Genomic DNA, 22,788 nt, shown 5'->3' on the forward strand with positions numbered 1-22,788 from the left:
CTTCTCCTACTCATCCTCCACACCTTCCACCACCTTCTTCTCCTCTTCATCCACCTTCACATCCTTCTTCTCATCCTTCACCTTCATCTCCATCTCATCACTTTCATTCGTCTTTATCTCCTACAAAATAGAACAACATTATGGTCAGATATGTGAAGTCCTTAGAGAAAGGCGAAGGCCTTCACGTTACGTGAAGTCCTTTTTGTTATGCGAAGTCCTTAGCGAAACGTGAAGACCTTAGCAAAACGTTAAGTACAAATTTCAATATTTAACCTCAATCTTCTCCTTATTCTTGTCCACCTTGCTCTTCTTCATCTCCTCCATATTATCTAATTTGGCTAATAAAATGGTCATCTTTTGGTTGGATTTGGCTAATAATTGTTCGGACATACTAATAACCAACTTTTTCATATAAGCATGGTGAGTTTCTTGAGTTTCTTTGATAGTGATTTTCAGCTCTTTGATGAGCTATGTTTTTAGCTCTTTGAGGTCATCCTTCATCTCTGTTTTCAGCTCTTTTAGCTCCTCCTTCAGCTTATCACATTTACATCCAACAGAAGGTGTTGGAGGTGATGCAGGACTTGACGTCGCGGTGGGGGGACTAGGAATGTTGGTATTGGGGGGTTTGGAATAATGTCGGGGGGAGACTCGATTCATAAGCAAATTTCCTCTTCAGGTTGGCTGCTTCTTTGAGAGTAGCTTCAACTTTTCTCTTCCTGGTGGTAGGTTTGGGAGTAGGTTCTTCATCTTCATCTTCAACTTCAACTTCATCTTTGCATATCTTCCCATATGTAAATCCATCAAACAAATCATCAGTTGACTCGTCTATTTATTAAAAGTCCACATCATTGTATAACCTCTTATCCATGGAGGACTCTTCCATCTCAGTGAGAACCGTGGTCTGAATGGCAGACTTTATCTCGTTCAAGGTGTTCTTCCTGTTGGAATGATAGACTAACAACCTTGGGCATAGAGGCTCATTAAGCTCATTCCTTTTGGCAAATTTATGGACAAAGCTTTTGATGACCTCATATGTCCACACTTGAATTGTCAGTGCGAACCCATAAACGTTGGAGAATAAGGATTTGTAATCATTTTCTTCTTGTTAAAATATAAGGAACTGAGACGTTTCATGTTTTGTTCAAACCCTTGAGGGTGGCTCTAAAGGATACATTCCCCCATGGAAATCAGAGGAAAGTTTCCTCGTCTTCCACCATGTGAAGGATTTTTTCAAATACCATCCTCCTTGGTCAAATGCAAATATGTACTAGCAAATCAGGCATACTAGCCCCATCTTCCATGCATCTTCCTTATCAGTGCATTTCATAAAAACATTTTCCAACTCGTTCATTCGTACATTCGTATTCCCTTTAAAATATTTCACTAAGAGAGGTGGACAACCTCGACATTCATCTTCTTCGTTCAACACATGAAATCTGTCGAAGTTTAGGCCTGTAACCAAGGCATACTCCTTCATACCAAATACAAGTTCCTTCCCATGACCATGAATGTTATCTCATTGGAGTTTGAGTTTACCATCCTAAAAAACATATGATGTACAATAGTTCCTGAGAACTGCAAGATTGGGGTTATGAATAAATATCTAAATTGGGTATTATAAACCCTCTCCAAAAGATCCATTGTATCAAACTTGTTAGCAATCTTCTTGAGGTAGAGGACGCTTTTCCAAGAAATCCTATCAGGAAACTCAGTAATTGTGGTTTCTTCCATCTACAAAAGGAACAACAACAAAAATGTAAGAACAAATACAAATATCATCGCCAAACCCTAAGCGAAACGTGAAGTACTTAGCGAAACGCGAATTCCTTAGCAAAACCCTAAACCCATGGTGAGGGAAGGCCCATCGAGAAACCATGAACATAAAAACTTAACATAAGACGAGCAAAAAACCAAAAACCTTAACATAAGTAGGTTTAAACCAAAAACCTTAACATAAGACGGTTTAAACCAAAAACTAAACAAACCTGATTAATGATGGACGAGAAGACGAGTAGGAAGAATCGTCAAGTCAGGGAACAGTTAAGTTAACAAAGGTTAGAGAGAGACGAGGCCTTTGTGAGGGAGAGAAGAAATGAAATGTTCATCGCGCGCAGAAAAGAATTATAAATAAGGTATAGTGCGTGCAGAAACGCGCGCCTCTTCGACTTCCTTAGCTAGACGTGAAGTCCTTAGCGATACGCGAAATCCTTAGCGAGACGCGAAGTCCTTAGCGAAACGCGAAGTCCTTAGCGAAACGTTAAGTACAATTTTTTATTTATTTATAGGTAATCTCTCTCGTTTGACAATGTATCAACAACAAAGTCATGGTTTTGAAGAGAATCTGTGTTAGCAAAATAAATCTTATTAATTTTACATGGAAACATTTAGATTCTTCAGAAAAGGCCTTTGAAGAAGCGATCATTGAACTCCAGGTAAGAGAAGATGGTTTGAAATCGATTTCGTTAGTCATTAATTATTTTGCTTAATGACTTACAAAATCGATTTCAAACCATCTTAACTGAAGCTCAATGATTGCTTCTTCAAAGGCATTTTGTGAAGAATTAAAATGTTTCTATGTAAAGATTATTAAGGTTTATTTTGCTAAGACAAATTCTCTTTAAAACCATGAGTGATGTAGATACATTGTCAAATGAAGTCATGGTTAACTATAAATAATAAAAAATCTTGACCCTTAGAGAAACGCGAAGTCCTTAGCGAAATGTGAAGGACTTCACGTCACGGGAAGGACTTAACGAAACGTGAAACGAAAAGTGAATCTTCCTTAAAACGGAACCCATATGATCATCGACAAGATTATTTACAAATATCATCATCGACAATATGAACAACGAATATGAAAACCAATATGAATAATAAGATGAACAAAATATGAACCAATATGAACAATAAGAACATGTTAAATCGATTTAGAGTTTGAAATGAAGATAATGGAAATAAGAACATATATCGATCTGTATGATGAACACATGATATTAGAACAGAGGTTTTGGTATCGATCTGTATGATATGTTCATTTAGGGTTCCGCCGTCGTCGCCGTCTAAGAGAGAACAAGGAGTAGAGAGAGAAGAGAGAGAAAGGAAAATAACATAATGAAAAATTTTGAGTATTTATATAAAGAACTTTCCACTTCGCGAAACACGATGGCCCTTCGCGTTACGCGATAAAAGTATTTTTGTCCAAAAAAAAAATAAAGTGGTCACCACGACAATAAAAATTATGGGATGACCACGGATGCAAATAAGTCATTCTTTAGGGTCATTTCGTCAAATTTCTCGTTTTTGCACCATGATTTTCTACCATTTCCCTTTTCTTTTTTTTAACTCATTACATTTTATAATGAAAAATGACAAGGCAATAATCGGACAACAAAAACAATGCCATGAATCTTAGTGGCATGTCATGTCTCCCACGTCTGTATTTAAAAAAAATTGAGGCTGTAAATAAGCCGAGTCGAGCTCAAACCAGCTCGAGCTTGACTCAATTTAGTAATTATTAGCTTGACTCGAATTCAAACTCGAATAAATTTACAAATTTGAGTTCGAACTAGACTCGACTATTTACCTACAAGTTGTACTCAACTCGAAAAGTATGAACTAATGAGAGTCGTTAAAGCTCAACGGAAAAATCATTACAAAAATTAAAATAAAAAACATTTAAAAAAAGCACAACACAAAATAGTTCACCAATGATAAACATACTTTATTGGAATAACAATGTATTTCTCAAACAAATTTTAAATCTAGTAATATTTTGTTTGATATCTAAAGTTGTATTATTATTAAAGGTAGGCGTAGATTTATTCAATTTAATAGATTAACATATGCATAACAATATCATTTATGTTTAAACATAACCTTCATTTCTTGAACCTTTACGAAAAAATAACATTGAATTAACCAATATCAATTTTGTTATAATTGCATCATTTCTTTCCACTTTAGTACCTAAAACATCATTTTGTTCAATGATATTATTGATTAGACTCATTAAACCTTATTTTTCATTCATAGAAAGATAATTAACTTTTGATAAGAAAAGTTACTCAATTATTTTTACGAATTATATTTGTGGTTCTCTTTAGTATATACACACTTAGATTATATAACATTTGATATTTCCTTAGAACTTTTTCGCCAAAAGGAAAATCGATATCTATCTTGTTTTTTGGGTTGTCGATTCATCCTTTATATTCGTAAAATTTCATCTTTACATCTACGTTGATGACTTCTAGTTCCATTCGCTAATTTTGAAGCTCTCGCTCACAAATCTTCGGTATGTAATCAAAATCTCTCATGTTGTAAGAAAATTGTCCATAGGTTTATCTTCCTCACATCTATTTATCTTTCCCTTCGATTTGATATCATTGATTTGTTCAAAATTATTGTCCATCTATCATAGCTAGGTTTACGAGAATTTTGAATATTTTTTCTTAAATTTCATTATAAGTTGCCTTTTGTGTTATACTTACAAGAATTGTAGTGTTTTTCATCATCGGATTTGTTGATTTGAGCTTTTTGATGGTTTATTTAAGCTAGAAAACAATTCACAATTAGGGTTAAGTCATATGGTGAGTTCTCATTGGTTATTGATCGAGTCTCATTTATCTCATAGAGGGCGACACCATAAGAAACTATATACGAACGATGGTTGCCCATATGAAGATAGTTGTATGTCTTCTCGATTGGATTTAGAGTAGATTTTTATTCAAATTGTTAGATTTACCTGATACATAAAAATATTTGTTGGGTATATCCATAACTTTCATTCCTAATACCATCTTGTTCAATAGTCTTATCAATAGGTCTAGTTAGTCTTTCAATAGTTATTGTAAAAAGGTATATATATGAAGATAGCTAGTGGATCTCCATATTTGTTCCCTTGTAGGATGCAACATTGAAATTAATGGTGTATGTCACTCAATTAGAAAAATTCATTAGAAAAATTCAATTAGGCTCATTATGACATTTTCATATGAAAATAGATGATTATTTTGAAATAGACATAGTTTCCTTTAGTAGCTAAACAAATAACTTAATGATTGTCCTAGATAATTCAATTTTAGGTCAACACTAACAACATTGTTTTCCACAATTGATCACCAATGTGATTTGTTGCATTTGACTCGTCACGTTTCTGTACAAACATATCCTAATTTGATATTGTATTTTTCATTTGTAGCAAGTGGTTATATCACAATATTTACATCTATTAATGTTCTAATTGTGATTATAAAGATAAATATAAGTAAATTCCAATGAACATAAAGTGTTATGTTGTAATGTCTTTTATCATCAATTTTGTTGATCTAAGCTTTGCAATGGTTTGTTTGAGCTACACCATAGTTCAAATTTGGGCTAGCTGTTGGAATCTGATATGTCTCATAAAGGGCGTCATTGTAACAAGTTCTATACGAGTGATGGCTGCCCGTATGGAGATAGTTGTAAGTTTCTTCACGATGATAAGTCTAAAGAAGAACGGGAGAGTGTGGTTATAAGTTTGGGCCCAACAGAAGGTCGTCAGAGTGGTGGTGGATCTGTAGGAAGTGTTGTGGCTGGATCGAGTCTTGGGAATTGGAAAACAAGGATTTGCAATAAGTGGGAGATGATGCGTTATTGCCCATATGGTAACAAGTGTCGTTTTGCTCATGGATCGCACGGTAAAATGCTTGAACAATTTACAATAAAGTGTTAGAACGCTTAATAATAAATTGTTCATAATGTTGTATATGTTTTTTTACTAGAACTGCCTGAATATACTAGAGGACATGTGGAGCCAGAAGGTCGGGCTGTGGTGGCTGCACCTTCTAGACCTTCAACCGAAAATGCAATAGTTGGATCTACGTCTACTGTTCCTCAATCAGACGGAAACCTCATCGGAGTTCCTCTACAAAGGTTGCCGGTTCCATTTCCTAGGCTAAAACAACGTCACATGAGGAGGGATTGCAACTTGGTTAGCCGAATATATGCGGATTGGATTGATGACATTGAATGAAACATCATAATGTTGAGAACTAAAGTATCAATTTCCAAAGTTGTTCTTATGACCATGCTCATAAATCGTGATTGAGTTTACATTTGAATCTTTATTTTTATGTTTGTACTGTAACTCTATTGATAACTTGTTACTTATTCACAAATAATACTCATTTTATCTTTCTTTTTTTAAGAGGAGCTATGAGGAGCCTAACTAAATGAAAATATAGCATATTCTCAATTAGATTGTTAAACAATAAAAAATACCAATTAATGTAAACTCTAACCAGTGGCCTTATAGGAATGTTTATTCTATCAATATATCTAGATTCTTAAGTATGTATTACTATTATAGGTAAGAATAGATTTTATTCAAATTATTAGATTGACTTAATACATAACAATAATCTCAAGGTGTATCCATAATCCTTATTGTCTCTAATCTCTATAATCATATTGTTCAATTGTATTATCAATTAGTCTTCACCTGGAAGCGTTTTGTGTTGAAACGGGGACCATGGCGATAAGTGTCATGCTAATTCTTCTTAATTCAAAAAATATATATTATCAATTAGTCTTGTTAGTCCTCCAATAACTATTGAAAGAGTCAATCTCCATATTTGATCCCTTGTAGGTTTAATCATGGATAAGATGTAACATTGAAACTATTGACATCATCCACTCATTAGAAAAATTCAATTAGACAAATACATTTATTTAAGAAAACCCCATATAATCTATGTATGCTTTGGTTATCTCAAATTTTCAAAATTTAAATTTATCTTTTCATTAATTTTTGTTGGTTTCTATCTTCCACTTTGCGGTTAAGATTAGTTGAATTATTATATGTAACCGATGTTATTTTGGAATATTGTTGTTTTCACAGTAATGAACACCACTTTAATTTATGTTATTCTCATCAAAATCAAGAGATTTGGTTTCTTAAATAAAAAAATATCAATAAATTTATGTTCAAATACCTTATAATTTGTATCTTCTTAATCTTCTTTCCTTTCAAGTGTAATCCTAGAGCTGTAATTCTTGTACAATACCATTTATGATTATACTTATACATAACCCATGATAACCCTAGTTGCCTCCATTTTCAAAACTTGCAAAAAAAAATCAATGAATCAATAATTTTTTTAATCATAAAATAAAGAGTTTATTTGAAATCGTAAAATTTTATTTAAAAAAAATATTAGTTATATATATAATTAAATATAAAATTAATTTAAAAAACATCTATTTTTTATTTTTATAGTTATAAAATCAACTACATAAATTTATTTATTTAAATATGTAATATTTGTTTTGAATATATAATCTAAATTTACTTTATTAATATAAAATTGTATAAAATAATAAAATTTAAATAACTTATAAAATTGTTAAATTTGTAATAATATCACAAATTTTAAAATGAGACAAAATTAATATTTTAAGAGTTTCCATTCTCAAAAGCTTGGTTCTCTTTGTTTTCTGAGAGATACCATGCATCTATTCTGATGGGGCCTGGGGTAGAAGTTATTTAAGTCCACACTCTTGGAGCAAAATCCATGGTGGAAAGCAGAAATGATTAATCTTTTGAGACGCTGCCAACACCTCCAAGACTTGAAGATATTCAAATCGCTTCTCATAGTTCAGGGCTTAATTCATACCGAACCACTATCAGCAGAATTCATCAGGCAATGTTTTCTTCTCTCCGCTTCTGAATTAGCTCTTTCTGCTTTCCAAGAATTAGATAGACCCAGTTTAGCCTTGCAGAATCTCATGGTTAAACGACTCTGTGACGATGCCCTGTTCGATGATGTATTATCACTATACAAAAAATCTCGACTTTCTTCTTGCCCGTCTGATAATTATACGTTTCCATTCGTAATCAAGGCATGTTCTGTTCTTGCGGATTTTGATTTCGGTACAGAGGTTCATTCTGTTGTCATGAGAAGTGGGTTTGGTGATAATGTATTTGTGCAGACATCTCTTCTTGATTTCTATGCTAGATGTGGTCAAATGAGTAATGCACGCAAGGTGTTTGATGAAATTCCTCAACCAGATTTGGTTTCCTGGAATGCTTTGATCTCTGGGTATTCTCTTAATGAGAAATATATTGAAGTTTTTAAGACTTTCAGAGAGCTTGTTGTGATAGGATTGAAGCCTAATGTCAGCACTTTTGCTAGTACTATTCCAGTATGCACAAGATCAGGTTATCTTCAAACAGGCATGTCTCTTCATTCCTTTGCTGTTAAATCTGGATATTCTTTGAATGAAATTGTGATCCCTTCTTTGATTTCAATGTATGCTGATTGTGGGAACTTGTCTTTTGCTCAAAACTTATTTCATTGCCTACCTGTGAATAATATATCTATATGGAATTCAATGATTTCTGCATATACGAAGAATCATAAATCCTATGACGCTCTTTCGATGTTTAGGAAACTCCTTCAATCCGACCTCAAACCGAATTCGATTACTTTCATATGTGTCGTTCCATCGCTCGAGAATCTCCGTAGTGTTTTACTTTGTGGATCGGTTCATGCACACGCTATAAAATGCAGGTTGGGAGATGAACTTCCATTGATGACTTCATTATTGTCAATGTATGCCAAACTTGGAGATTTGAATTCGGCTGAGTCTATCTTTGGGATGATGTCAAGTAGAAATCTGTTATCGTGGAACTCAATGATTTCTGCCTATGTGAAAAACGGGTACGCTGACATGGCTTTAGCTTCGTTTTGCAATGTACACTCTTCTGGGGTTCTCCCGGATGCAGTGTCGTTTCTTTCAATCTTTCTTTCATGCTCTGAATTGCGGGCGTTACTATTAGGTAAGTCAGCTCATGCTTATTGTATTAAGCACAATTTTAATCTTGATATTGATGTGTCGAATTCGATCTTGTCGTTCTATTCCGATTGCCATAGACTATCTACGAGTTTCAAAATTTTTGAAAGGATGGAAAAACGAAATACGGTTACATGGAATACTTTGATATCGGGTTCGATGAATAATAACGAGGCAGAAATGTCGATAAATGTATTTCGTTGTATGCAACGCGAAGGGGCTTGTTTGGACGTTGTTACAGTTATAAGTGTCCTTCGTTTTCACGACGGGAGTGTAATGGGGCGGTTTGGAATGGAAGTTCATGGATGTGCTATTAAAGCAGGGTTTGTACCCGATGTCTCTGTTGAGAATGCACTTATTAGTATGTATGTGAATTGCGATCGCCTTGGAGATGCGAATTTTGTTTTCGAGAATATGGAATTTAGGACGATTGTTTCATGGAACGCTATTATGACTGGTTTTCGCTATCGGAAGTTGTTGGATCGGGTTATGGCTTTGTTTCGCAAAATGGCGCATGGAAATAACCGTGAACCGAACTATGTTACTTATTTGAATTTACTACCGGCTTGTCGAACTCGATATCAAGGAAAGTCTATTCATGGATTTGCGATTAGGATTGGGATTATTTTAGAAGCTTCTCTTCTTACTTCTATTGTAATTATGTATGCTAGATTTGAATTAATCGATTATTGTTTTTCGTTGTTCGAATCGGCGAACAAGATGAACATTTCATTATGGAATTCCATCATTTCCGCATGTGTACAAACAAAGAACGCCGGAAAGGCGATATCCTACTTCAACCGAATGCTAGTAACGAAAGTCGAGCCCGACAACATCACGGTTCTCGGATTGATTTCGGCTCTTATTCATATAAATGACTTAAATCTCACGGATACAACATTGTCTTACTTGACGAAAACGGGATTCATCGGAGACATTGCTGTTTCAAATGCACTAATCGATCTCTATGCAAGATGCGGAAGCGTTTTGATGGCTAGGATGCTATTTGAAAGTTTGGTTGAAAAAGACGTAGTGTCTTGGAGTGTGATGATAAATGGGCATGGCTTAAACGGGGAATGTGAAGCCGCGATATCTCTTCTATCGCAAATGGAACTTTCGGGTGTGAAACCAGATGAGATCACTTATTTATCTGCTTTATCGGCTTGCAGTCATGCCGGTTTGGTCGAAGAGTGCCTAGGAATTCTTGACTCGATGTCGCGATATGAGACGATGCCCACGATGAAACACTATGCTTGTGTGGTGGACCTTCTCGGGAGGAAAGGTCACATTAAGGAAGCTTACGATATGATTAAGAAATTACCCGAGAGAGCTTCGATAAGCATTCTCGAATCTTTGTTGGGTGCTTGTTTTAGTCACGGGAATTATGTAATCGGGGAAGAAATCGGTCGTCTTTTGGTGGAAATGGAACCCGAAAACTCGGGTTATTATGTAATGCTACATAATGTATATGCAGCTGCCGAAAGATGGTCGGATGCTATTAGGTTGAGGTCTAATATAGAAACGTTACGGCTTAGGAAAATGCCTGCTTTTAGTTTAGGTTAAATATTAAATTTTCTTTAGAAAATACAAATATTAAGTTATTTAACCTTGATTAGGGCTGTTTGTGAATCACTTCTACAATTTAGTTAAATTAACTAGTTTTATTATACAAAATTGATATTTATATTTATTTATAAGTTTGTTCAGTTTTAGGGTTAAATAAATAAACTTTGATTTGTTTAAAATATGTTTGAGCGGTGGTAATTTTGTATGGATAAACTTTTTTAGTAAAAAAAATTGTATGAAAAATTAAATGCCTCAGTTTATTTAGTTATATTTAAGTTTAATTTATTTGAATATTTTTTGTAAACAATTTTAGAAACTGTCAAACACATCATTTTGTCCTTTTAAGGTTTCTTCAATTTAGTTTATCTAAAATAAAATAATCAGTTTTTATTCTCAAATACATTTTTTTCAATAATTTTGTTTAAAAATAATATTTAAATATTTATCATAACTCATCTAATTATTTTTGAAAGATTATGTTATTAAATATAAAAATAAAAGTATTTTTCTATTATATATAACTTTTTTTATAATTTAAAAAATTATATGTATTTTAAATTTAAATTTAAATAAATAAATATATATAATTTAATTAAAATATTAATATATTTAATAATAAAAAATTAAAAAAATAATAATTAGTTGCTAATTTTCTAAAATTAAAATATTAAATTATTTAATAAATGGTTTGAAAAACTGAAACTCATAACTATAAATTATTACATTTTATATTATTTAATTATGAGTCTTCACATTAAATTATTTAATAATAAAAAACAACTCACAAAAACATGTTATTTTTTTCTATACAATTTCTACTATTTCAATCCATACTTTTTTAGTTTTTTTTTTCTTAATTTTTATCCAAAAATCCACTTTCATTTTAACCACTTAATCACTTCTTTTATCTATTTAAATAAAAAATACCTTTTATTTAATTATATAAAATTAATTTATCTTAAAAAAATATTAAAAAAATATTTTTGACTTTTAAGGATAAAAAATTAGTTTTAAAAAATTTCATTAAAACATGATTTTATAGGATAAAAAACAAAAACAAAAAACTAAATAACCAAAGATCAAACGAGTTCTTATTCTTACTCATAAATTATTCCCATTTTCAAGTACAATTTTGTATCCTGTTACACACAGCACATAGAAATGCACATATAATTTATAAATCTTAATTAACCCACCAATCTTTTTTTTACTTTGAATTATTTATATCTTTATGCTATTTTTTTAATTAATTGAAATTTAATCATACTTTTATATGATGTTTAGATAGTTCTTAGTTTAAGATAAAGTAATATAATAAAATTTAAAAGTTTACATAAAATTATTGACAAAAACTGAGTTATAAATTTAAAATTTTACTTTAAAATAATATTAATTATATATTATTATAATTGATATATAATAAAGTATAAAATTAATTAATAAATAAACGGCCAATAAATAAACAGACAATAAAAATAAGTCATATTTACTGAATAAATAATAAAAAATTTAACTTACTTATAAATTCACTTTATTATATAAAAACATATAAAATTTTTGAAATTAAAGTTATTTATAAATATGTAAAATAATAAAATATTATTATAATTTAAAATTATAGAGTTGAATTAGTTTAAAAATTTATTTAAATAAGAGTCATTATTTATACATAATTCAGTTACTTAAAAAAATGGTAAATAAAATCAATCAAGTTTATATATAAACTTCTCGCACTGATCAGAAATAAAATTTTCCAAAAAAATTTAAAAATAATAAAATAATGCATATAATTATAATTATAAATTATCAAAATATTAATAATTTATAATTATAATAATTACAATAATTAAATAAAAAAATAAAAAAATTATTAAAAAAAAGAAATAATTACATTAAATATATATATATATATATATATATATATATATTAATCATTTTAAACATCCATCAATAAAAAAAAATAATTACATAATTCTGATTCATTTAAAAATATTGCAGTACATGTAAATTTCACCTCGTATCGAATTCCAATCAACATATTTCGAATTTTTCCTATCCTCCCCAATTCCAAGTCAAAGTGGGAAAAATCGAGTTAATCAATTTAGTTCAGTTAGAATTAATTATCGCGAGACATTTTCGATTGTCAAGTTAATGATAAGTAACTTAAAAAAAAGAATGGACATTAGAGGTGCCAAATATTAAAAGAAAGAATACCTTAGGATAGTATTAAAGTAAATGATGTAATATAATTTTTATTTTATTTTATTTTTTTATGTAATCTCTGATTCCCTAATTCTGAAATCCCTAATTTTTGATCAAATAAGTATCCGATCTCTGCAACAGCAATATCACACACTCTCTCTCTTTCTCTTCAAGAAGACTAGTTGCAGTAGGGCTTCTTTGGGCGCCCCATTGTTTGCGCTCTCTTCCCCTCCTGTGCGCTGTGCAAGATTAAAGTTGTCGAATTTGTCTAAACCCATCAGAGGTAAACTCCTTATTATACGTCTAATATCATCTCATTCTCGATCTGTTAACCAATCTTTAAAAGATAGGGATCTTTCTCATATTTGTCGTTAATAGTTACATTCAGATAGATTTATTGATGGGTTGACGATGCTTTGCGATCAGGAGCAGTAACTATACAAATTGTTATTTTTTTACAGGGTTGTTGGAGTGAGGCTTTAGGGTGTTGTCTATTCTTATTTCATCGGGACTATTTCGAGCGTATCTGATAGAAAAACTTTGGGAAATAGTGAGAACAAAAAGGGTGGATTTTGATGCTTTTTGTCAGGCCAGTAAGGGTTATATTGGGACTGTCTGATGGCTAACCCTGGAGGAGTGGGGTCGAAGTTTGTGTCTGTGAATCTGAACAAGTCTTATGGGCCGTCTTCTCATCACCATTCATCCGGTAGCTCCTATGGTCAGGCTGCTGCAGGCCGAGTCAGAACTGGTCCTCATGGTGGAGGAGGAGGAGGAGGTGGTGGAGGTGGAGGCATGGTGGTTTTATCACGCCCTAAGAGTTCACAAAAGACTGTGCCCAAGCTATCAGTTCCACCCCCCTTGAATTTGCCGTCTATGAGGAAAGAGCATGAAAGGTTTGATTTATCTGGATCAGGAGCTGGGTCAACTAGTACTGGTGGTTCTGGCACTGTGCCGAGGCCTACTTCATCTGGCATGGGTTGGACAAAGACGGGAGCTTCTGTTGGCTTACAGGATAAAGATGGGAAATTAAGTGGCGAGGCTCATGGTTATGAACAAGGCATGCAAGTTGCCCCTGATGGGACGTCTAGTTACACGCCATTCTTAGCTCGTTCAAATGGAACTGGAATTCAAGGTTCCATATCAGCTCCATTTACAATGAAAGGTCCCATGCTGAGAGGTGAGGACTTCCCCTCACTGCAGGCTGCCCTGCCTACTCCTTCATCTGGGCCTGTTCACAAAGCGAAGGACGGCTTGCAGAAGACTCAGAAGCATGCGACGGTTGAGGATTCATTCCCTGAGCAGACTGATGGTTCTCTTGTGAAGCCTTTGGTTGACATGCGTCCGCATAGTCGATCATCCAATTATTCTCATGTGAATGGCTCCAATGATAATAATAGTATTTATGGATTGGGCAGTTCACACTCAAGAGAGCAATCGAGAAAGCATGAAGAGTATTTGCCTGGCGCATTTCCATTACTTCGCCTGAATCCAAGATCTGACTGGGCTGATGATGAGCGGGATACAAGTAACAGATTTTCTGATCGAACCCAAAATCATGGTTTTTCGAAGAGTGATGCTCAATGGGATGGAGAATTTGATATTCCCAAGCACAATGCTTTTCCAGCCAAACAGGTACAGTATGATAGGTGGAGTCACCGTGATGATATGAAGGCAAAAATCCCTTATCACCGAGATGTAGGGACTCCTAATGGAGAAGGTAATATGCAGAGAACTGCCCCTATAGTGAAACATGTATCTTATTCGGAAGAGGTTGCAAGTAATAGATCTGGCGCAGGTGAAAGGTCAATAGGGCATAAGTATGCCCCTCCGCATTTTGGGGACAATTTGCGAGACGACAGATCCATTATAAATCGGGAATCTTTTCCTGGGAGGAAGGATGTTAGGTTTTCTCAAGAAGGAAGACATCAATTCAATCAAGACCACTATAGAAATGAACAATCTAACAGAAATCATACAAATGCTGTACAAAACAATCCAGTGTTGAAATCTTCGTACTCGACCAATAAATGGGCACACACGAATGATTCAGTGTTCAACTATTCTCGGGAAAAGCCCCCAGTCATAAAGGCTGACAGACCTTATCTAGACGACCCATTTTCGAACGACCATGGTGTTGCAAGCTTTGATGAAATAGATCCTCTGACTGGAACTATTCTTGGTGTTATTAAGAGAAAAAAAGATGCAAAACAGACTGATTTCCATGATCCTGTTAGAGAATCTTTTGAGGCTGAACTTGAGAGGGTTCAACAGATGCAAGAGAAAGAGCGACAGCGTATTTACGAAGAACAAGAGAGAGTTATGGAACAAGCTCGACGAGAAGAAGAGGACAGACATCGCATGATCAGGGAGGAGGAAGAACGTCAGAAAAGGCTCGAGGAAGAAGCCCGATTAGCTGCTCGAAGAGAGGAGCATGAAAGACTGGAAGCGATACGTATTGCGGAAGAACAAAGAATAGCTAGAGATGAAGAGAAACAAAGAATACTTATGGAGGAAGAGCGAAGCAAAGAGAGGGCAAAGCAGAAATTGTTAGAGTTGGAGGCTAGAATAGCCAAGAGACAATCAGAAGCATCAAAAAGTGATCCGACGGCTGTGGTAACAGATGATAAAGATAAGGATATCTACAGGACTCAGGACGCTGACAACTGGGAAGACAGTGAGAGGATGGTCGAGAGAATAACTACTTCAGCCCATTCCGAGTCATCCAGTGATAATAAACCTTACGAGTCTGATTTGAGGCCACAACCACCTTTTCGAGATGGATATTCTGTTTATCCAGACAGGACAAAGCCTTCTAATTTATGGAGGAGAGATATACACGAAGATGACAACAACTCTTCTTATATTCAAAATGATGAAGAGAATGGGAGCCATCGCCACATGCAAAACACATCCTCTATTGCTAGAGCTTTTCCTAGGAAGGAAATACATGGAAGGAATTCTCAAGGTGGAGTTATCAATCATATAAAAGACCAGAGGTGGAGCTCCACTGTGAGTGGTGACGTATACAATAGAAACAGAGAAACCAATAATGACTTTGATGGGAATTTTGCTGAAAGATATGGTGGGGGATGGGGTGAAGGCCATTTCCGTGGCAATCCTTCTCATTCTTCTTTTGCAGAGACAGATGAACTTTATTCATATACAAGATCACGCTATCCAGTGAGACAACCTCGTGTACTTCTTCCACCTCCATCGTTAGAATCAATCCGTAAAACTTCATTCAGAGTAGAAAACGAGCAACCCAGTTCATCAAGTTTTGGAGACGATGAAGGGCACTACAATCATCATGCATCAAGAAGTGAACCAGCTATGCGGAGGGGATATTATAATGCTGAGCAGGAAAATTCTGAAGCCTCCGCTGATGTCCAGATACGAAACTCTGTGCCAGAGCAGAGACCCGAGGAGTGTAGCACAACAAGGTGCGACTCTCAATCCTCTCTCTCTGTTTCAAGCCCACCTGATTCCCCTGTTCACCTTTCCCATGATGACTTGGATGAATCTGGAGTTTCTCCTGTAATAAGTGTCATTGCAGAAGGAAAAGAGGTTTCTTCGTCCGCTAATGAATTGTTTGGGAAAGAGAATCCTGGTGCTTTATTGCATTCTCTATCTGCTGCTTCTGTTCATGAAGGTTGGGCTCCGGAGGATGAGAGGGATTTGTTGGGGCAAGAAGAATATGACGAGGATGGTGTTGGTTATAATGAAGAAGAGATCCATGAAGGAAATGATGAGCAAATGGATCTGACTCATGTGTTTGATGATTTGCACTTAGAACTAGAAGACGGTGGTGGTTCCTTGGTATTGGGTTTTAATGACGGTGTTGAAGTAGGCATACCAATTGATGATGAGTTTGATAGGAATTCCAAGAATGAACCAAGATCTTTTGGAATTTTGGAGGTACAGGTGCAAGAACAAGAACGGGATGATAGATTGGAAGGTGTGGAGGAAAACCTTGTGCCTGCAAGTGAGTTTTCTGTGATGGATACTGAAGATTCTTCTAGAACGATGGAAGAAACCAAGACTTCAGTGCAAGATTTTGTCACTCAGCCTGCTAGTGAAACTTACGGACCCTCCTCAAGCTCTGATATGATGACAGCTGCTGCAGTTCCTTCTTCTTCTAGCCAGACAGACGTACCACCCCCTAATCTGCATTTTGGGCTCTTTTCTGGTCCTTCTTTGATTCCATCTCCATTCCCAGCAATACAGATCGGTTCCATACAGATGCCTCTCCATTTACATTCACCTGTTGGTTCAACATTTTCCCATGTACATTCTTCACAACCGCCATTCGTCCAGTTTGGGCAGTTTCGGTATGCATCTCCCATCTCCCCGGGTATTCTTCCAATTTCTCCGTCAATTGTTCATTCCAGCAGTGGTCAGAGCTCTAGAGGCCTTCTTTCCATCCAACCTGATCTAGAGAAGTCTCCTTACAATATAACTAACAATGCTCAGTTGCAGAAGGGTCAAACTGTTTTTCCTCATCCAAACATAAACAAGGTTAATGAGTTTACTTCTCTAGTTGATGGTGAAAGAAACCATGTTTCTGCTTTGCTGAAAGAGGCTGTAACTGAGAAAGAATCTGTAGGATCAAAGGCTCCAAGTTCGTTATCACGTGCCAAAGGAAATAGGTCTGACTATTCGTACAGAAATGCCGGGTCCAGGTCATCTTATTCTACGGTTGAATCATCTCATTCCTTTTCTGCTGGATTTCAAAGAAGGCCTCGACGTACAACTCAACGAGCTGAGTCTAAAGTGTGGGAAAGTGTAGATAAGAAGCAATCAAGTGGACAAGTATCTTCAAACAACTATTTTAGGCCTAAGGAGGACAAGCCAACTTTCTACAGAAGAACTACACATGATTATGTAAAACGTGAGTCCAAGAATGGATCCAGTAGGCTACCGATGAAGCCTACAGTTGAATCTTTGGGCTCGGGTTCATCTATTTCTCACGGGGCTGAACCTGCAAGTCAACATGATAAGAAAATGGTGGAGCAAATGCTTACCCAGTCTGGAGATGGTAACTTGAAAAGAAACTCAATTCTTCCAGAAGAGGATGAAGATGCTCCTCTGCGGAGTGGAGTTGTGCGTGTTTTTAAGCAATCTGGCATAGAAGTTCCAAGTGATGAAGATGATTTCATTGAGGTTAGGTCAAAGCGGCAAATGTTGAATGTCCGACGTGAGCAGAGGGAAAAGGAAATCAAAGCTAAATCACAAGTCCCAAAGGTTTTATTATAACAATATCTCTTTTTTGTTTCTGTTTTGCTTCTTCTAAGTTGACAATGCTTTTGTCTCTTATCTTTCTTGATATGATAGGCGTCATCTCGTAGGCTTCGCTCTACACCTCAAACTTTTGTATCCGCAAGCTCAAATAGAAGAACCACATCAGTTGGGTCACACATATCAAAGGTCATTCACTCTGATTTTGGGGTCTCTCAAGGAAAGATTTTGGCAAATGTTGAAGCTTCTACTGGATTACAAACTATTGTGTCGCCACCTTTAGCTCCGATTGGCACACCTGCTGCGAGTTCTAATGTACTGCAGGCTGATAAAAGACCACATAATGTCAAGTAAGTGTATGTAAGATACTGTTATGTTGTGGGTTCTTTTGATGTGTATATGTAATAATTCAAATAACCTTCGTGATTCCTCAGAGCTGTCTCTACTGGTGGAGAAGGACTTGGTTCTGGTGTTATGTTTCAGAGCAAGAGCAAGATTTTGGATAGCATTCAAACATCTTTGTCGTCATGGAATAATAATTCAAGGATTAATGAACAGGTACATGGAGCTTGTTTGATGTTGTTTTTTCTTGTTAGCTTGGTTATCCATTGTGAAGTCTGAGATTGACTCCTCTCTAATTCTCTATCTAATTGAAGAAAGAACCTATTTTTGAAATAATTCATTTTTTTAAAGATAATCTTGTTTGATGAAAAATGGTATTATTTGGAGTTGTTGGGTAAATGACTAAAATATCATTTGTAATTATTATTTTAAAATGTTAAAAAAAATAAACTATGGGTTAGTGTTTAAATTGTTGATTTGGTTGATGATGAGATAAGAACATAAATCCAAATAACCCTTCATCAAACAAGGCCTTCATCTCTGGTTTAATTTCTTGTTCAAAACCTGGCATTTAACAACCTGGGTTAATCTGTGATATTGTTGAAGTTCATACACCGTAAATATTATCCTCTACTTCTCTGCTGTTGATGTTGGGATTTGCTAGCTGGATCTTGTAAGCCGCCTTGTACTAATTTATTCTATATGATAGGTATTGTCTTTGACTCAGACGCAACTTGATGATGCCATGAAGCCACATAAATATGAACCAAGTGTTACTTCTATCATGGATCATGGTAGTGTTGATTCAGATGTAGCCAAAAAGGACAAAATATTTTCTTCTGCTACGAACCCAATAAATTCCTTGCTTGCAGGGGAAAAGATCCAATTTGGTATGCTTTTTTTTTTCCTACTTGGCAAAAGAAACAATTATTCTTTATCCTTATCTTGTAAATGAACATTTTGTTTTGTTTTGTTTTGCGTCTCCCTATGCAGGCGCGGTTACATCTCCTTCAATTCTCCTTCCCATAAATCGTGTTGTAAAACATGGGAATGGTGGAGCTCCAGGCTCATCTCGTCCCGACATCAAAATCTCTCAGAATATAACTGCAGCCAATAATGACACTGGGGTTCTTTTTAACAAGGATAAGCTCCCCAATAAACCATGCACTAATGTAGATGTTTCTGAAGCTGAAGCGGCGGGTTCAGCTGTTTCTGTTGCAGCCATTAGTAGTGATGAGGTCAAAGTTGGGAATGGATTGTTGGGTACTTGCAATATTACAGGTATCATATTTTAAGTCTACATATATTCCTTCCCAGGTGCAGGTATCACAATCAAGAAATAAAAAACAAACTGAGTCTCAAAAACTAGCTGTCTGTTGTGAATGATCATAGAATTGGGCAAAGGAAAATTTCTCCAGATCAACAACTTGTACTTTTACATAATCAAAATCCAAACAACTAGATTGTTCATGAATATGATTCTTGAAGCTTGTTTGATTTTGAAAGCAATCTTGTATGAGAAATTGGGTTATTTGGATTATTTTAAAAAGGTTATAAAGAATAAAAAATAAGGATATTTTGGTATTTTAATTGACGTTTTTATACAATGTGATGATGGGCTTTTTGGTTTTAATCAAACTAGCCCACATAAAACTAGCCCTTAGAATCATGAACATCTCAGTTACAGCAACTCACTGAGGCACTGCTGTCTAAGATCAGATATTGTAAAATACCTAATAATCATAATAGATCTAGTCAGTTTTAAAATATCTTAATTCCTTTAGTAGGATGATTAGTCTCGATCGATAGCAACATATGTGTTTTCCTGACATGTATCCCATCACTTGCAGGTCTGAATGTTGACCAGACACTTGTTGGTCAATCAAGATCCGAAGATTCTTTGAGTGTTTCTCTTCCAGCAGACCTGTCTGTGGAGAATCCTCCAATCTCATTTTGGCCAGGTTTACTTAGTCCTCATAGTTCCTCTAGTCAGTCGCTCCCTCACTTTTCTGGGGGTGGGCCATCTCATTTTCCCTTCTTTGAAATGAACCACCCTATGTTAGGGGGTCCGGTTTTTGCATTTGGTAGACAGGATGAATCGTCTAGTTCTCAACAGTCGCAAAATAATAGTAATTCTACACCTATGGGTGTATGGCAGCAGTGCCATTCTGGGATAGAGTCATTTTACGGTTGTCCACCAACAGGTTTTACGGGTCCTTTCCTTAGTAGTAGTCCTGGTGGTGGTGGTGGTGTTCAAGGCCTTCCTCCTCATATGGTAGTTTATAACCATTTTGCACCAGTTGGTCAATATGGTGGTTTGAGTTTCATGGGTACCACTTTTATTCCATCGGGTAAGCAACAACATCAACAACCTGATTGGAACCACAATCATCCTGCAGCTGGTATTATTAGTGAGGGAGGAGATGTCATCAATATGGTTAATGGTCAACGAATACCTCCTCCTCCTAGCTTGGCTACTGCTACAGTTCAACATCTTGCCCCCGGTTCACCGCTTTTCTCCATGCCTTCTCCTTTGCCTATGTTTGACGGGTCTCCATACCAGGTAAACTTTAATGCAATATAATGACACAAGATTGCTTCTTGTGGGTTATTGATACATTTTATTTTATTTTATTGATTAAGCATAAAAATAAGCACTTAAAGTATTTGCCCAATTTGAAATCTTCCCTTAAACTATTATTTTTTCATATAAACCCTTTGAGATTATTTGTTATTTAATAATGGAAACTAATGAGTGGTAGAGATAGTGGGGTGTAGTAGTGGTAACTACCCATTCTTATTCTATTCAATGTTGATAATCATGCAATATACATAATTTCTCTCATCTCTCTTATTCTTAATTACTCACACCCATCAACTTTCTTATTCTTAAAACATGAAGAAAAATGGTATTTTCTTATAACTAACTATTGGATTGATTGATTTAATGGCTCAGGCTGCTCCTGATATGTCCTCAGTTCAAGGTCGGTGGTCCCACATTTCATCATCATCAGTGGCGGCTCAACAACAACAAAAGGAATCAACTAAGTTTTGTCAAGTAGTACCACCACCATCCAATGTTGAGCAGGTTATTACCAGGTTCGACTCTCCTACTCCTCCAACGTCATCATCATCACCATCCGATACCAACAGGAATTTTGACAAAATTAGATCCAACAACTCTTTGCTCATGGAACCCCATTCCCAAGGTGTTATTACAAGGAACAGCTCTGTAACCACCACCACCAAACTCCCTGAATCTGGCAATGAGACTAATAATAGTAGCCACATCAAAAATAATAATGGTTTCAAATGGCAGCCGCAGCAACACCAACATCAGAAGAATGTGTACAACAACCATCAATCTCATCAAAGGAAGAATGAGTGGTCATCATCAAACCAAAACCACCATAGAATGGGATTCCATGGAAGAAACCAGTCGGTTGGGGGAGGAGGAGATAAGACTTATCCTTCATCATCGATCAAGATGAAGCAGATATATGTCCCTAAAACAACTCAGAATCCAACTTCGGGATGAGGTTATGCATGCATAGCCATTCAACGATGAATGAAGCTATTTTTACATATAAATTTTATCTTAATTAAATTGGATTAGCCGATGATTTTGTGTATGTTCTGGTTATTTGAGTTTTGGCATATGCATGGAGATAAGGCTGCTGAAGATTAGAGCATTGCCTTCATTGAAGTTAATTTTTTTCCGGAAAAGAAGAGCTTCACTTATTTTTTGCTGAACTATTAGTAAGATTACTGTTTTTTCCTTTTTTTATTTAATTAAAAAAACTCAGTTGAATGTAGTAGTGAAAACTGTGAAGAAAGACAGGCAGGCAGCATTTTAGATCATTCTTCCATTTTGCTAATAGACAATGAATATGTGTGGAGTTTATATCTATTCTGTTTGATTTTTGTTCAATTCTCTCCAGTCTTGTTCTTTACATAAACATAAATCATCAATGGTAAATAATTTGTTTATATGTTAGTTTTAGAAATTTTAGGATTTAGGTTAAAGATCATAATCTGTTTGCTAAATTGCTAAGAAAATTAAGAGTAATGCATGAATGGTTTGTGTATAACAAATTTAGGAAGGAATGAAAGTAGAACACAATCCAATCATAACCTATATTTAAGTTCTATTTTACAAATAGTAACCAAAGCCATATAGATCCAATCTAAATGCATTGTTTTAGCAGGCAGATCTTCTGTGACCAAATTCAAATAAAAATAATTACCATTTTAACTCTCCCTATAAGTAGGCACATGCTGGATTTGGTCACATAGGACCTGGCTGTTGTTTTAGAGCCCCAATTCTTTAGAAAGATTGTTAGGACCAATAGAGTACTTTTGTGGAAAGGGTTTTGTTTATTCAATTCAATTATGTTTATAATTATGTATATTTTACCCAAGTAAAAGAAGAAGAGCGACCACCGGACTTTTGGTTGGGCGACCTTTAGAAGAAGAACTCAAACCGGCCTCATTCCTAACTATTATGTTGAGAGATATGTGTACATAGCTCGGAGAGAAAATATACTTATGGCCTAGCGAATAAGTAGAAACAGATGAAATCGGTTTCATGTTATTAAATTAGAGGGT

At 35.1% G+C, this 22,788-nt stretch overlaps 3 protein-coding genes across 3 annotated transcripts; all 3 read left to right on the forward strand.

The window, feature by feature from the left end:
• The first annotated feature begins 5,395 nt into the window (after window positions 1–5,395).
• Window positions 5,396–6,013, forward strand: LOC124937000 (zinc finger CCCH domain-containing protein 56-like). The gene is made up of 2 exons (XM_047477527.1): window positions 5,396–5,678; window positions 5,763–6,013. The coding sequence occupies exons 1-2, from the start codon at window positions 5,396–5,398 to the stop codon at window positions 6,011–6,013; spliced, it is 534 nt and encodes a 177-aa protein (XP_047333483.1).
• A 1,476-nt stretch (window positions 6,014–7,489) lies between these two features.
• On the forward strand, window positions 7,490–10,458 carry LOC124919347 (pentatricopeptide repeat-containing protein At5g39350-like). Its single transcript, XM_047459571.1, has one exon. It carries the CDS (start codon window positions 7,570–7,572, stop codon window positions 10,396–10,398), a length of 2,829 nt encoding a protein of 942 aa, XP_047315527.1. The 5' UTR covers window positions 7,490–7,569; the 3' UTR covers window positions 10,399–10,458.
• A 2,270-nt stretch (window positions 10,459–12,728) lies between these two features.
• On the forward strand, window positions 12,729–22,108 carry LOC124919348. Its single transcript, XM_047459572.1, has 8 exons — window positions 12,729–12,886; window positions 13,065–17,844; window positions 17,935–18,188; window positions 18,273–18,396; window positions 18,890–19,070; window positions 19,174–19,461; window positions 20,031–20,743; window positions 21,137–22,108. The coding sequence occupies exons 2-8, from the start codon at window positions 13,222–13,224 to the stop codon at window positions 21,716–21,718; spliced, it is 6,765 nt and encodes a 2,254-aa protein (XP_047315528.1). The 5' UTR covers window positions 12,729–12,886; window positions 13,065–13,221; the 3' UTR covers window positions 21,719–22,108.
• The last annotated feature ends 680 nt before the right edge of the window (window positions 22,109–22,788 follow it).

This window comes from Impatiens glandulifera, chromosome 1, assembly GCF_907164915.1.
Source record: "Impatiens glandulifera chromosome 1, dImpGla2.1, whole genome shotgun sequence".
NCBI classification, from domain to species: domain Eukaryota; kingdom Viridiplantae; phylum Streptophyta; class Magnoliopsida; order Ericales; family Balsaminaceae; genus Impatiens; species Impatiens glandulifera.

What these genes read in the sequence shown, in the direction of transcription:
- LOC124919347 (XM_047459571.1), top strand. Translation starts at nt 7,570, where the DNA reads ATGATTAATCTTTTGAGACGCTGCCAACACCTCCAAGACTTGAAGATA.
- LOC124937000 (XM_047477527.1), top strand. Translation starts at nt 5,396, where the DNA reads ATGTCTCATAAAGGGCGTCATTGTAACAAGTTCTATACGAGTGATGGC. An exon ending in TTTTGCTCATGGATCGCACG is followed by an intron (nt 5,679 to 5,762) that starts GTAAAATGCTTG and finishes TTTTTTTACTAG; the next exon opens with AACTGCCTGAATATACTAGA.
- LOC124919348 (XM_047459572.1), top strand. Translation starts at nt 13,222, where the DNA reads ATGGCTAACCCTGGAGGAGTGGGGTCGAAGTTTGTGTCTGTGAATCTG. An exon ending in GGGTACTTGCAATATTACAG is followed by an intron (nt 19,462 to 20,030) that starts GTATCATATTTT and finishes CATCACTTGCAG; the next exon opens with GTCTGAATGTTGACCAGACA. An exon ending in TTGACGGGTCTCCATACCAG is followed by an intron (nt 20,744 to 21,136) that starts GTAAACTTTAAT and finishes TTAATGGCTCAG; the next exon opens with GCTGCTCCTGATATGTCCTC.